At 46.2% G+C, this 15,759-nt stretch overlaps 1 protein-coding gene across 1 annotated transcript; it reads left to right on the top strand.

Annotated features, from left to right (window-relative positions):
* The first annotated feature begins 1,332 nt into the window (after positions 1-1,332).
* LOC117191589 (putative protein DDB_G0292252) lies at positions 1,333-2,337 on the top strand. The gene has a single exon (XM_033396412.1). The coding sequence runs from the start codon at positions 1,333-1,335 to the stop codon at positions 2,320-2,322; it is 990 nt and encodes a 329-aa protein (XP_033252303.1). The 3' UTR covers positions 2,323-2,337.
* The last annotated feature ends 13,422 nt before the right edge of the window (positions 2,338-15,759 follow it).

Genomic DNA, 15,759 nt, shown 5'->3' with positions numbered 1-15,759 from the left:
ATCTTTGCATCGTTGATCCCTTTCGGGAATAGTTTTTCTATAAACATTTCAATTGATTTCGCCATCCCGAGTATTGGATTTCGTCATCCAAAGAGAGAACTGTAAAATGCCTGAAGTGCAGGATCTGCAGAAAGCCGGGAGTGAGATTGTTTATGAGAAGCCTGGTGTGGGCAAACATTGGTTTTCCATTTAGGCGAGTGTCAAAGATTGGGATTGCGGCGGTAGCCCTTGAGATTGTACATCTTAGAAATCAATTAGGCGGAGGCCCAAGATTGAAATTGTTTTCGTTTTGGAAAGCGAAAGATTGTTTACAACTCGTATAAGAGCTCAATTGAATTAGGTACGTTAACTTGCACGCACCGAAACAGCTCTCTTTTGCTTTTGCCAAACATATGCTTAGCTTAAGGTCTTTCAGAGAGGGAGAGCAAGAAAGCGAGAGAGAGAGAGAGAGAGAGAGAGAAAGACTAATGGACTAATAGCGATCAAAGTGAGAGAGAGAAGGAGAGCGCAGCGCTAAAAGTCGTGTTCATATTTTTGACAAAATTTTCTACCAAAAACAACCAATAAAATATGTACATATGTACATAATTTTGTTTCCTCTCATTTCTTCTCTTTTTGCATGTGTGTGGCGTTGGCGGCGGCACTCTTCCGGGCATCTCAACAGTTGTCTTCGTTGCTGTAAATGAATGCCATACAGGTAAAGGGGTAAAACAACAACGACAAGAACAGCTACTATACCAAAAGGAAGACGCAGTTGAATAAAAGGTGTGCAAGTGCTTGTGTCCGCGAGTGGAGTGTGTTTGTGTTTGTGTGCCAGTGCCAGTGCCAGTGCACAAAGAAAGCAAAAAAAACAGCAATAACACATTAATGAATTTCGTGATTAAAAACATTTCAAAGGTACAACAAAAGCTCATTTAATATAAAAAATAAAAATAAACCAAACAGAAATTAAATAAAATCGCGGCGCGGCGCCAACAACAAACGTGTCAAAAAACTAAACAGAAACGAAACAAAAGCTCTGCGGCCCGCAACCAAAACGAAAACGAAGACAAAAACGAGAGCGGAGAGCGGTGAGCAGCGCGAGTGAGTGAGTGGGAGAGATAGTGGGAACAAGGGCAGAAGAACGCGAGAAAAAGCACCAGCAGAAGCAACGGAGCAACGGTTATACAAAAGCAAAAACCAAGCCAGAACCCAACACCAAAGTCAATTGCGCACGAAACCCGACGAACCATACAACCAGTTGGCAATACGGTATACGGAAAAAGTTAACTAATCAAAAATATACAATCCATACGGTATATACCCCACATCGATCGGTAGAAGTACCAGAAAATGGACAACAAAAACAATGGGAAGGAAGTGGGGCAGCAGAGGGCGGACAAGGATAAGGAAAGGCAGCCAGAGACAATGCTGCCGGCGGCTGGCACCAACAGCAACAATCAGACGACACAGATCAACAACAATAACAACAACAACAACAACAACAAAAACAATAACAATAGCAACAAAGGAAAAAATCCAAATGTCAAGAACAACAATAACAGCAAAAAGAATCCTGGCAACAACAAAGGACAACAGCAGCAGCAGCAACAACAGCAACAGCAGAAGAGCACCAAAAAGGGCAAACCCCAGAGGCAACAGATCTTCCTGCAGTCGCTACCACGCGACACCAGCGACTACAGAAGCTACAACCACAGCAACAGCAACAATAACAACAGTAGCCACATTCTGGTCACATCTGCAACAACCGACAATGGGGTGACCAAAGTGAATCCCGCCGAGCTTCTGACCGCCGCCCTGGCCGTGCCCTGTGCCAAGTGCTCGAAGCCATCGATGATCACCCCCCTAACGTCCACCTCCGCATCCCCCACCGCCGTCTCCACCGCCTCCATTGTCAGTTCATCGGCTTCGACCACCTCCAATTCGGAGACCGCGAGCAATTACAGCGAACTGAGCTTCCCCGAGCCGATGGTCTACTCGGCCAAGCAGTACCGCAAATCCAAATCCTACATGGGCGTCTCTAAGTACAACAGCTCCGGCTACGGCTCCTATCAGAACTCCTCGGGTCGGAATGGATCCGGAAATCATGCCACCTATAGACGCTCGCACAGCGATCGACGCAACTCCTTTGATCGGACATTCGCCGAAAGGAATCGCGACTTTGTGCCCATTGTGCCCCCGCCGCGACCCGTCCTCTCGTCCTCGAACATTGCCGGAGTCATGGCCAGTTCCACCAAGCTGACGCTCATCGAACGGTTCGGCAAAGGACGACTGGCGTATCCCATAATGCAGGTGAGTTTTTTGTACCCTTTACTATTTTAAAAACAAAACTGCCAACTGTCTGCTTGGGACCTGTTTATCCTGGCACTATCTGGGGTTGGTGGCACTCGGTGCCATTTAGATTCCTTTAGATCGTAGGATATATCGTTGATGCAACGACAACAGCCTTTCAGCATGGCGCAGATGTAATAGAGACAGAGTTAACAGAGTTGTGTTTAAAGTGGAGCACTTTCGTAACTTTCCATTTGATCAGTTGCCACATTCGAGAAGTTCCTTCTAATCAGCACCGGGAGGCGCTGCGCCGCCAGCTACTGCAGGAAGCAGTTATAATTAATGGCACAAACAAGAACTGCTGATAAAAAACGGAGACAAAGAGTGTGAATGTGGTGCAAAAGCGCAGAGGCAGGTAGTTTTTTAGTCATCTGTTTATTTTCGATAAGCTGATTTCATTCTCGGAAGCGTAGAAAGCAGAATCAAGTTGAAGTTGAAGTTCTTCTGGAAACTCGAAACAATCTCCAAGATTTGTTCTTCCATGAATTTTTTCTATTTCTTTTTCAATTTCAATTTCTTATCTATTTCCCAATTGTTGTTGCTAATAATTTGTTATTTACGGCTGTGCATGGGCGCGGGCACGGGTAATTATTACGTATATGCCGTGACATTTCTGGTGTGTGCAATCGAGAGACGGGAGACAAATGCGATGTTTATACACGGAAATAGGGTCTCTGCGTCTTTACGTCTATAAAATCGGACCCCCCCTTATCCGCAATCACAAAACGACACTCAAAAAACTTTGCCCAGAAGTTTGGAGCCAAACGTATTCATTTATGCAAATTTGCAGCTTCGTCTTTGATTCGATTGTGTAAAAATATATAAAATAGCAACAACCGAAAATGGTTTGATTAGCATGTGCGTCACTAGCCAAGCTTGAGTTATGGAAGAAACAAGATAAGTCGGTATGAAAAGCGAAACTTGATTGCGGCTTCAAACTCTACCGAGAATTCATCTCCGGACGGAGGCTTGACGGAAATAAGCCGGTCACAATGTCTTGGATTCCCGTAACAATTTCTTGGCCAGTAATTACCTTCGCCTCGGGTCTGATTGAACAACTGTTTTTCACTAAATTTGCTTAGCCTTAGCATTGCTTTTCTTGGCCTTCAAAAAAGAACAACAAATACTAAACCGAAAACATTGAAATGTTTTGAAAAACAATCCCAACACACATTTTCAAATGAATCATAATTGGCTCAATTTAACTTCCGGCTAACGCAATAATCATTCAACCCCAGGGCGAGCTTAGCTATAGCGATATCCTCCGTATGGTCACCAGGCGCCAGGATGGCAAGCTTCAGGAGGTAGGGGATAATGTTAACAGATTCCGGAGGACGGCAAAGGGCGAGCTGCTGCTCGAGCTCAACGGCGCGAGCAAAAGCAACACAGCTAAGCTCAAGGAGGATATCAGCGCGGCACTGGGACTGCAGACGGGCATCAGGGCGGTGTCAGAAGAACTCTGCGTGGAGGTCAGGGATCTCGACAGCCTGGTCGAGAAGGAGGACATCGCAGCAGCGATAGCTGCATCGATAGACGCCCCCAGCGTGGACACCAGCGCCATTAAAAGCCTGAGGCCATCGTTCGCTGGTACGCAACTGGCAGTTGTGTGCCTGCCGCCCGTGCAGGCAAGAGCCCTGCTCATGGTGGGGAAACTTAAAGTCGGATGGACAAGCTGTAGGATCCGGGAGCGGACAGCTCAACGACGATGCTACAGGTGTCTGGAGTTTGGGCATCTAGCAATCAGGTGCAAGAGCGCGGTGGATCGCACCGGATGCTGCCTCAGATGCGGCGTGAACGGGCACAAGGCGGCAACCTGTCAAAGCGATCCGCGGTGTTTCATCTGCACCGCTAACACCAGCAATGAGACGAACCATTATGCGGGTAGCAGGAGATGTCCAGCAGCCAGGAGCGTGCCCAGCTTGCCGGCCCAATAATGAAGGTTATGCAGCTCAACCTCAACCACTGCGCTGCGGCTCAAGACCTGCTGAGCCAATCCATAAGAGAATTGGCAATTGACCTCGCCATCCTCAGCGAGCCATATCAAACTAGGGAGTCCCCTGGGTTCATCTTGGATGCCACCAAAAAGGCCGCGATATGGCTATGTGGGGCCACGCCATTGCAGCTTTCCCTCTCAAGCGCTGCTGCTGGGTTTGTGCGCGACAAGGTCGGAGGTGTGTGGATATACAGCGTCTACCTTGCCCCAGGCCTGACGCTCTCCGAGTTCGCAGGTACTCTAGACAACCTAGCGGCTGATGCTAGAGGACGTCACCCAGTAGCCATTGGAGGGGACTTCAACGCGTGGGATGAGGAGTGGGGAAGCGTGGCGACGAATGCGAGAGGTAGAGCTCTGCTGGAGATCATTGCGCCCCTGGACATAGCGCTCCTCAACGGGGGGAACCAGCATACTTTCTCCAGAGCAGGAACAGGATCGGTCATCGACCTTACATTTGTCAGCAGCTCACTTTTTAATTCATCGGGCTGGAGCATCAGCAACATCTACACAGGGAGCGACCACAGGGCAATTATATGGGACACAGGCCAACAGACGTCTAGCGGCCACTCAATACGGCCCTGTTCATGGAGCTTATGTCCAACCTCACGGCGAATGGAAATGCTGAATGCATGGCCAACCATGTCATGGAGCATCTGGAGGCAGCATGCACTGCCACCATGGCGCAGAGGAAGCACTACGGTCGCCACCACCAACCTGTGTTCTGGTGGAACGAGGACATTGCCGCGCTACGCAGGGAATGCAACCAAGCTCGACGCCGCTACCAGCGCTCGCGCGGAAGCACTGCCTTTCCGCAATGGCAATCCACGTTTAGGGACTGCAGAAGGGCCCTCAAGGCGGCTATTAGGGATAACAAGCGCCAGTGCTTTCTCAAGCTATGCGACTCTGCGGAGCAGGACCCATGGGGAAGGGCGTACAAGTTGGTGACGAACAAACTTTGCGCCAAGAGGCAGGCACCCCCATCGGACCCCGACACGACAAGATCCATCGTGGAGGAACTCTTTCCGCACAGGGCTGACCACATCGGGGATGTCCGTTGCCTCACACTGCAACCGCACATCGAGGAGGTGTCACTCGAGGAAGTCGAAAGCGCAGCCAGGAGCATCATTCCGAACAAGGCTCCTGGGCCGGACTCTATCCCGAACAGAGCCCTCTTGCTCGCCCTCTCCACGCGTACACGCCGGACATCTTTGCGAAGCTGCTAAATCAGTGCCTTCGGGAAGGAGTGTTCCCTGTGAGGTGGAAAATACAGAAGCTAGTGCTTATTCCCAAGCCAGGCAAGCCGCCGGGGACAGCGTCGTCGTATAGGCCTATCTGCCTGATCGACACCGCGGGTAAACTGCTTGAGAAGGTGGTCTGCGCGCGACTGGAACGCTCCATCGCGGAGGCTGGCGACCTCTCACCGCACCAATACGGCTTTCGCAAGGCCCGATCCACGATAGACGCCGTTCGTAAGGTGGTGGACATTGCCTCCGGTGCAATTGCCGGCACTCGGTGGAAAGGCGGCGGGAAAGAGTACTGCCTAGTAGTCACCCTAGACATTAAGAACGCGTTCAACACGGCGAGGTGGAGCTGCATCCTAAGGGCGCTGGAGAGTTTCGACACACCCAGGTACCTGCAGCGGATGGTACAAAGCTACTTTGAGAGAAGGCTGCTTTTGTACGACACGCAGGCTGGCACGGAGGAATACGAGGTATCGGCAGGCGTCCCGCAGGGTTCAGTGCTTGGCCCCACTCTGTGGAACGCAATGTATGACGGCATCTTGCGACTCAGCCTCCCCCACGGAGTACACATGGTGGGTTTTGCAGACGATGTGGCTGTCCTAGTGGTGGCAAAAGACCTGTCAGTCGTGGAAACGACCTGCAACCAAACGATAGCGCGCATTCAACAGTGGCTGTACCTGGTCGGGCTCGAACTCGCACCCCACAAAACAGAGGCAGTGCTGGTATCCAGCCGGAAGAAAGTCGAGACGGCCAACATCTCAGTGGCAGGTACCCCGGTTTCGTCTAAGCGCGCTATCAAATACCTTGGTGTCCTGGTGGACACACCCCTCTGCTTTCGGGAGCACTTGGCCTACATGGGCACGAAGGCGGCGACCACCAACGGTGCGCTCTCGAGGCTAATGCTGAACACCCGAGGACCAAAGCAATGGCGGCGACAACTGCTAACGAGTGTCACGAGATCGGTGATGCTATATGCGGCGCCAATCTGGGCAAATGCCCTTCGAACAGCGAGCTACGCACGGGGTCTGGCAGCCACGCACCGCCTCTCTTCGATTCGGATCACCAGTGCCTTCCGAATGGTCTCGGACGAGGCAGCACACGTGATCGCGGGCATAGCACCCCTGGAATTCCTGGCGGATGAACGGTCCACATACTACCAGGAAACACATGGCAGAGGAATGGACGCGGCGGCGAAAAGGCAGGTACGCATGGCGTGCAAACAGGAGAGTCTCAGAAGGTGGCAACAGCCCTGGGACACGACCACTAAGGGGCGTTGGACCCACCAGCTTATCCCGTCCATCGACGCGTGGGTAAGCAGGAAGCACGGGCAGGTCAACTTTTACCTGACTCAGCTCCTCAGTGGTCACGGCTGCTTCCGAAGCTACCTTCATCGCTTCGGGCACGCGGACTCTGCAGAATGCTCTTGGTGCGGGCACTACGTGGAGGAGGATGCCGAGCATGCGATATTTTCGTGTGGCAGGTTCGCAGCGCAGCGCCAGCGGCTAGAAGAAGCGCTGGGTGGAGCCGTAGTCAAGCAGAGCTTGGTGCCGTGCATGCTCCTGTCCCCGGAAAACTGGGAGGCGACGAGCTGCTTCGCGGCGACCATTATGAGGGAACTGCGCGCTGTTGAGCTCCAGACAAGAGTCCAGTTAGTCTAAACGAAGCCTGCACATGTGTGAAGCATTGCTTCACGGCCGTACCACACATGTTGGGCTTGCATAGCCTAACCTTTAATATAGTTTGCTTTAAGTATAAAATAAGTTGTAAATACGAGCAATTAAATGGAATTAAAAAAAAAAAAAAAAAAAAACCTCCGGCTAACTGCGTAGTAGAATCATTTAGAAGAAGCCTTCAGAAGTGGAAGAAAGTGCAACTCTGTGCGCAAATTCTTTGATTATGGAAATCAGAGAGCAACAAATAATTGAGTTCTGAAGGGTAGGAGGAGTAGCAGAAGTGCCAAGATAATGGTATACGGTTAAGAGGCGGAGTTCCAGGGCGGCGTGCTTCTATCACGTGTGCTTATCGGCAACGGCGCTGCTCTGCGCTGACAGAAAGCGTGCAAAATTTAATAAATTTGCAGCTCCCAGCCGCAGGAGCATGACATTCAAATTTCAGATTTATCAGTCAATAAAATAGGCCAAATATAAGCCTGCCAAAAGAGCTGATGCCAAACAGTGGTTGCGCCCAGAGAACGACTAGCGAAAATGCTGAAAAGGCTGAAAGGCTTCTGAGCCAAGCCCAAAACTATGCAACGAAAGCAGGAGCTTACACCACCAGCATGTAGAACGAGTGGCCTGGCCTGGCTCTGTCTTATACTCTGTCAACAAAACCCGGCAGATCATATTCCAAATTCCACTCCAGCCTCTCCGGAGGTACCCCATGGCCATGCCCCTGAAGGTTAAAGCAGTGCACATTCTTCTTTTCGATTCTTAAGCTTATAAATCAGTTAAAAAGGATGCTGTTGAATCTCATCACTCATCGAATCTCTACTTATGGCATTGAATCGCTAATCGATGCAAGAAAATTACATACAAAATTGCATTTAGATGGTGATTTGCTTTCCCTTTTCTATGGGTCCATAATCCATGCGAGTACCTACATACTTACGTGTGTATTTATGTATGTCCTTCATCCTCCTGTCATTTGCTGTTTGTGTGCTACGTCCCCTAATTAGGTCAAACAAAGGGCCCTCTAATTAGTGGAAGACACCAAACACTCGACTGGCGCCTGCCACACACTCTCTGACGCTGTCCGCACAAAATCAGAGAATGAAACACGTTAGCAGCAGCGGCAACAAGGACTCCAGACATCAGGGGGCTGAAACAAGACCTGAAACAAGACCCCCAACAATAGCTTCAGGGAACACTCTTTTGAGCGGCAAAGTGTCTGGATTATCGCTGGGTCCATCCGGCGATCGTTCACTGTACATCTGCGCACATAAATCATGCGAATGAATAAATAAATTATAGTAAAAACGAGGGGGAACGTTGTGAGTTGCTGCGGACACCGCAACTCTACAGTTATACCCGATACTAAGTCAGTATGGCTCTCCTCCGGCAGACGCTGCTAATATTAAACGACACGACAAAGAGTGCGTGCGAGAGAGACAGAAAATCAGTCTGAGCGTGACGTCGGGCGCTGCGTAGCCAGTGCAAATTGATTTGTTCCTTTTGGCTATACAAATTATCTGATCTGATTCAGCAATCTGATAGATATGGTCGTTATCTATGATTCTGCGTTTTTAGTTTTCTCGAATGTGCAATATTGTGGATGCAACAGATTTTCGTCCTTTGTGGGGGCGGAAGGGGGTGAGGCGAAATTCTGAGATATACGTTTTATAGTGAGATCTAACAGAAGTGCGGATACCAAATTTGGTTACTCTAGCCTTAATAGTCTCTGAGATTTGTGGATGCCCCAGATTTTCGTCCTTTGCGGGGGCGGAAGGGGGTGTGGTGAAATTTGGACACGAAACGGTCAAGGTCCGATATCACAGGAGTGTGGATACCAAATTTGGTTGCTCTGGCTCTTATAGGTTCTGAGATCCTTGAACTCATATTTTGCACTTGGCAATGCCGACCATGAAACCTGTGTGTTAGAGAGAGACAGAGCGAGAAAGAATGAAATTGTTTTCTTGATTCTGGCTATAATAATTATACGATCTGGTTGAGATCTTACATTCTAAAACATATAGTCATCCTCTACGATTCTGCGTTTTTGGTTTTATCGTATCTTTAAAAATGTGGATGCCACAGATTTTCGTCCTTTGTGGGGGCGGAAGTGGGCGGGGCGATGTTTTGAAAGATTTTTGTAGCAGTGACATATCACAGAAGTCTGGATACAAAACATCGTTGCTCTAGCTCTTATAGTCTTTGAGCACTAGGCGCTGAAGGGGACGCACAGACGGACGGACGGACAGACGGACAGACAGACATGGCTCAATCGACTCGGCTATTGATGCTGATCAAGAATATATATACTTTATGGGGTCGGAAACGATTCCTTCTGGACGTTACACACATCTACTTTTACCACAAATCTAATATACCCCAATACTCATTTTGAGTATCGGGTATAACAAAGCCATCAAAATGCCCCACGATAAGAGGTGAAGAAAGCAAAGGAGCTCGAAAATGTTTGCGGTCTGCCACATGAACAAATATACACATAGAGATAGAAAGACAGGAGGAGGTACAGGTACTGTTGAGAATTGTAGAAAAATACTCGTACAAGTTCAATTTAATTGTTGATAAGAAGCCAGCAGCAGACGCCGGGGCAGACGACGAGGCAACTGTGGAAGCAGGGGCAGGGGCAGGGGCAATCATCGATTGCACTGCAGTTGATTGAACTCTCTGCGGCCGCCGGAAGGGACATGTAGCGTGGCGATGTGGCTTTCAAGTGCTTTGGTTCCATTATCTATGGAATTCACACTACATTTCAGGACAATCGCCCCATAAGGGGCCCAAGAGGTACTTCAGAGCGGGTACTGTATGGCCAGGCCAATATTGTTCTAGAAAAATAGAGTGAAATATGGGTTTCTCGCTTATCGCTTTCGCTTTTCAGACATTTATCATCCAACTATTTCTATGTTCCTACGGAGTTTCAGTTTAATTATAAATAGTACGAAGAGAATAGGTAGAATTACTTGCAAGGAATACTTTTCTAAATCGACGAGTAACACACACTATACTATTAATTCAAAGACTCTAAAGAACGGACTACAGATAAAATATGTATTTATTCCTGTGAATTTGCGGAAATCTTAACGATTCGATGCTCTTTTAGGGATCCCTTAATATATAATCGGTAATTCTATATGGTGGTGTATTCGCTACTCTTCTAGTCCGTTATACTCGCTGCTTGTGAAGGCGGTAGCACTCGCTCTGTAGCTACTTGGATGGCTTTTAGTCCGTTATACTCGCTGCTTTTGAAGGCGGTAGTACTCGCTCCGTCGCTACTTGTCAAGGCTGGTATACTCGCTACTTTTGCAGGCTTTTGTATTCCCCACACTCTATTCGCTACTTTACTCGTTTTTGGAATATTCTCTCCTTTTTTAAATATTTTTGCAATCAATTCTTCTATTCTGACACCTCTGCTATGGACGTACATAGGCGCACTCCCTTTAGCTTTCTTGTATGGGGTACTCCTTTGCCATTCGATTTTCGGCTCATTTCTTAAGCGTACACCAAAGCGATGCATCTGTGTGCAACTGTCTCTGCGTGGCAGTGTTTGTGTGTATCTGTGTGTATGGTAAATTACTTGTTAGACGTTGCCACTTGCATTCCTTTGTGGCAAAAGCAACAAAATGCTTTGCAATGCACAATTCGCGTGCACCTTTCAAATTTTGGTTGTTGTTTCTTTTTTTTTTTTTGCAGTTTCGCCTAATCTCTGCGTTTGACTTGCAATCGGTATTTTCTTGTTTATTTTTTGTTGTTTTAGTTTTTTTTCTTGGAAATTGTTGTTGTCTCCTGCCTCTTGTTGTTGTTGCGAGAAGGCCACATATTGTTGTTGCTGTTTACCAAATAGAATTAATATTTTGTTACGAGCAATCGTCCCTCCCTCTCTCTCTCTCTGTGTGACTCTTTCTGTGTGTGTGATGTGTGTGTGTCGGTGGCCGGTGGCCTCCTCAATTTGGTATTTAAAAGACATTTAGCATTTATGCTTGACTAACTAACGGCTTGCTTTACAGCAGGATCGCGGGATAGCCGGATCGCCGGATTTGCTGACATTTAAATCAGCGCTTCTGTTGCCTCACGCCGCGAGGGAGCGGAGAGTGCCAAACGCTGCTCGAATCTGTGGAAAGCTTTCAAGCGCAAAGTTCCCCCGAACGTTTTCTTTGAGGCACAAAGTTCGCACTAATCACCCATCTCTTTCCGTGAAACAATGCACGTACTTTGACGAATTGTCCTGTACTTTCCAACGAAATAGTTCTTCGGTTCCCTTGGCTGATAAGCAACTACTTTTCTGAAGTATTTTCAGACATTTCCTAGAAGCACAGCCTATAAAAATAGATTCGAATGTGTTGGCAAATTGTTCTGCTGATAAAAGAGTAAAAGAGTACAATGTATCGGCTGTCTATATGTCACCTAATGTGAATGCAAGTGTATGTGTGTGTGTGTATCTGTGCGTGACACAAGTTACTTCCGGTAATTATGAACATTTTTGGTGGGTTGTGTCTTCGCGGTTTTAGTTTTTTTTTGTTTTGGGTAAGGTTAAATGAAATATTTCAACAATAATAAGTGGGTTGAATCGCTTTTGATGGGATTTTCGTAAAATGTTGTTTGTTGTTTACGCTTCACTCTGACTTGCACAAAAAAGACCGTAGCCGAAATACGGGGTGGAGGGGAACAAAAATAGCGAAAAATGGTGGAATAATTCGAGCCAATTTTCCTATAATTATGACAAGGCAAAATAAATTGCGTTTCGCAAATTTGTGCCACAAAAAATAAACAAAAAATGGGTCTAAAATCGTAACAGAGAGGACCGGGACTTGGATCAATTTTTAGCTAGCTTTAAAAATGGAGAACGAAAGTTTCCTTCCACTTTTTAGGTGTTCTATGGAAATCTCACCTCTCACAAGTAATATTTGTCCCGGAAACTCCTCAAACATAGTGCCATTGTGGGATACAACCTTTAACAGCTGGCTGTGATCAATTTCTATAATTATTTGCCATGCAAAAACATTGTTGTCGATCTGTAATGGAAATATCTCTGGCAACTGAACTGCAACTCATGTAACATCGGATCGGATTTATAATTGCTTTGAATCAGTTCGTCAGTTGTCATGCTAACAATTGACTAACAATCGGGCTGTGATCTGTCCCGATCTCCCTCCAGTGAGTCAGCGTCACGTGCTGCCAGCCATTTGACTAGTACTTTTAGCATTGAAATCGAAACTAACGTTTTCTTGCCTCTTTCCTATTCATAATAAAATGATGAAGTTTTTGTGGCGGAATGCGGATGTGCCCTGATGAAACGGACCTTATTCGACAAGTATTCTTTTTAAATCTATTTATGACTCCAAATCCACTTTGCTCTCAATCGTTTATTGTTCCGCTATTGGAGATACCATTTTTTGTTGCTGCCAATTTTTCAGTTACGCTTGAAAAATCGTTTGAGCCGCTAATTCTTTTATTGTCAGACAGCCACAGTCGCAGCCACAGTCTGGCATCTTGTTTTCCGTGGCCTGAAGACTGCCTTTTGGGCAAGGTCGTTCGTTCTCAGACAGACACAACTGTACTGCCTTCGCATGTGTGAGTGCAAGAAACCGTTTTGTGCATTTGGATGATTTGCGGAGACCTTATACCAGTCGCTGGTGTTGCTGGCGGAGGAATTAAATCGCGACTTAATTACATATGTATTTCGCATTTGCTTGGCGTTGGAATTTAGAGGCTCTTTTTAATTGTATTTTGTGTATAAATATATCGCTTAATGCTGGAAATCGAACAAATTTTATAAATATTTACATTACGTATTTAAAAAAGGCATGTCATTTAATTTACTTTATAATGTTTTTAATCGATAATTATCGATTACACAATAGTAACATATCTATGAAATACTCCAACCTTCGACTGAGATCTTGGACTCCATTCATGTCCATATTCTTTAGAGAATTCTTCGTTTTTTCTTGAAGTTTCATTCATTTTGGACCTTGAAAATGGAAGCGAATCTGTTTTTGTATCGTTATCTTTTAGTTTTAATTTAAATATTTGATATTCATTCGAAAACAAGACCAAGACTCCTTTCAAAGTTTTTTTTTTTTTTTCATTGAACCGATTGCTTAGCTTGGCACCTCATTCCATTCCATTCCATTTAATAAGTGGTTTAAGCTGATGTCAAAATTGAAACGAAAACTTAAACGGATCATTTTAATTGAGCAGCGACGGGGTGCTGTCTGTCCGTCTGTATATGGAGTGTGAGTGCATATGGTTATTGTTTTTGTCTATACGATTTTCTTTGGCATGCATATTCATTGACGCTGATGTGGCTAAGCAGGCAAATTAAAACGTGAATTGCAAGAAATGAAAGGAAAAAGGCATGGTATGAACGCATAACAGCAACAAACATTTGTAGGTTTGGCCTGGCCTGGTCTCTTGCTCTTTGCCAGGCCACAATAAATAAAACAACAACAGCCTTCAATGTCAATTCCATGCAGGTGGCTACTACGACTGCGCCCCAGCGTCAGCCTCAGCTTCAGTTTAATTTTCATTATATAGCAGCTGTACGTTGGGCATAGCCGATCTGCCCAGAAGCATGGCATATCTATGCCATTCAGTTTGGGGGAGTTTGTTCTTTTTGGAGATCACACAGCTAGCTCTTTAAGGATCTACAGCGGCCATTCAGTGGTATCATCGCAATGGGTTGGGTATTACAGGCAGTATTAGTGGAACCAGATGACGCGCCACATTGAATGCTCGAGAATTGTACAAAAAAATAACATACATTGCGTGTGCATGATGCGGGTCGTCTCGATCTGCACTGTTGTTGTTTTTGTTCTTGTTGGACTGCTTCAAACATTCCCATAGGGTATTCCCATTGTCGCAAGATCTACTTCACCTTTCCATACTTGTTTTCTGTTTCATTTTGAGTTTCAAGCTTTCGGTTTTGGTCAAAACCGTTGGCGCTTTGATTTATCTGTAACGCTCACACACACAAACACACACAAAAAGCATATAAAGAGAGAGACTGTTGATGCTGTGGCCGCAGCTTAATTGTTTTTGCTCTGCTCGCAACGGTTATGTAATCGCATTACGTGGCTTATAGCTCCCCTCCAAGGGGAGGGAGGAGCCCTGTGTGTTTCGGTTCTACTGAAAATCCATTAAATTTATATACTATATATGCACAAACATATGTAAACCTCTTTGTCAGGGTTTTGCCATACCTTACGGACATCCGTTTCAATGGCCACATCTCCTATCGAGAAAGCAGCTAATTTTCGAACCTAGAGAATTCTTGATCGGTTATAAAAAGAGCCAAAATATGTATCTACAAGGGTATTTAGAGTTCGGCCTGTCGTTTCTAGGTTTCTTGTTTTGTTGTTTGTTTTATCTGCACTCGAACCGCACCCCGTTCGCCGTTCGCCGTTCGCCGTTCAGTGTTCGGTGCAACCCAAATATTTGCTGGCCAAAGTAAGTGGCCCTCTCTCCATGTCCGATCAGGTGAATGATGCAGGATTACCACCGATTCAGATTGAGACTTGAGACTGGCAGAGCTTGGAGCTGGTCTCCAAGACAGTGGCTGAAAGACCTGCTGCAGAGCACCCCAGCAGCCAGCAGCAGCAGCGGTGCGGTTCACTGTGTCTCTGTTCGAAAACTGGAAAGATCGGTTTCAGGTTTCAAGGACTTTTCGGTGGACATTCACTTTTGACTCTAGGCAAGCGTATATACTCGCAAAAAATACATATATATATATATCTGTACAGAACCACTAAAATGCAAAAAAAAAAGATACAAGAAAAGAAACTGAAAAGCTGTGGTGCATTTTTGAGTCTGTCTCGATCTCCGTTGCAGTTGTAGCTGGAGTTGCCGCTGATGCCTCGCTGCCTCTTATTCCTCTCTTGCTCCTCTCTCTCTCTCTTGCCACTCGAAGGAAGTTCCAGAAATTAGCAGCAGACCTAACCTAACCTCACCCCGCCCAAAAAGCTTTCAATTTTTCGACTTTCAATTATTTCGTGTGCTGCTGCTGCCGCTGGCGCCGCTGATGCTGCTCAATAAAGCAACGGTACATTGTATTTTAATTTTCTTATCTGTTTTGCATGCAATAAGCATTGAATATGCCAGATCCGAAGAGGAGAGACAAAGAAAGAGAGAACCACACATGTGCATATTGTGTGTATGGATGTATGTCTTTTAAATACCCTTGCACTCAAAATATTGAACTCTCTTGATGTAAAAATACGCCTAAAGTTAGAGGCTTCCCTTCCAAGACTCTCTCTTCAAAAATCTCCCCCGTGAAAGAGCAAAGTTTTTGTCTTGCAGGTAAACAAAATTCATTTTTGTATCTTGTTTTGAATTTGAATTTTCGAGGTAACATTTCATAAAGTAATAGGAAAACCTCGTTCTTCAGGGACTGCTGGAATCGCAGGGTAGTCCAATAGTCGCTTCTGGATTGCTTTGCTGGTCCAAACATTTGTTGCATTCATTACACAATAAATTATAATACGGGTTTTCGTTGTGGAATCCAAAAAGGTTTCGC

Source organism: Drosophila miranda (genome assembly GCF_003369915.1).
Source record: "Drosophila miranda strain MSH22 chromosome Y unlocalized genomic scaffold, D.miranda_PacBio2.1 Contig_Y1_pilon, whole genome shotgun sequence".
Lineage (NCBI taxonomy): Eukaryota > Metazoa > Arthropoda > Insecta > Diptera > Drosophilidae > Drosophila > Drosophila miranda.
The sequence above is the reverse complement of the archived record's forward strand: the minus strand, read 5'-3'. Positions and strand labels throughout refer to the sequence as shown.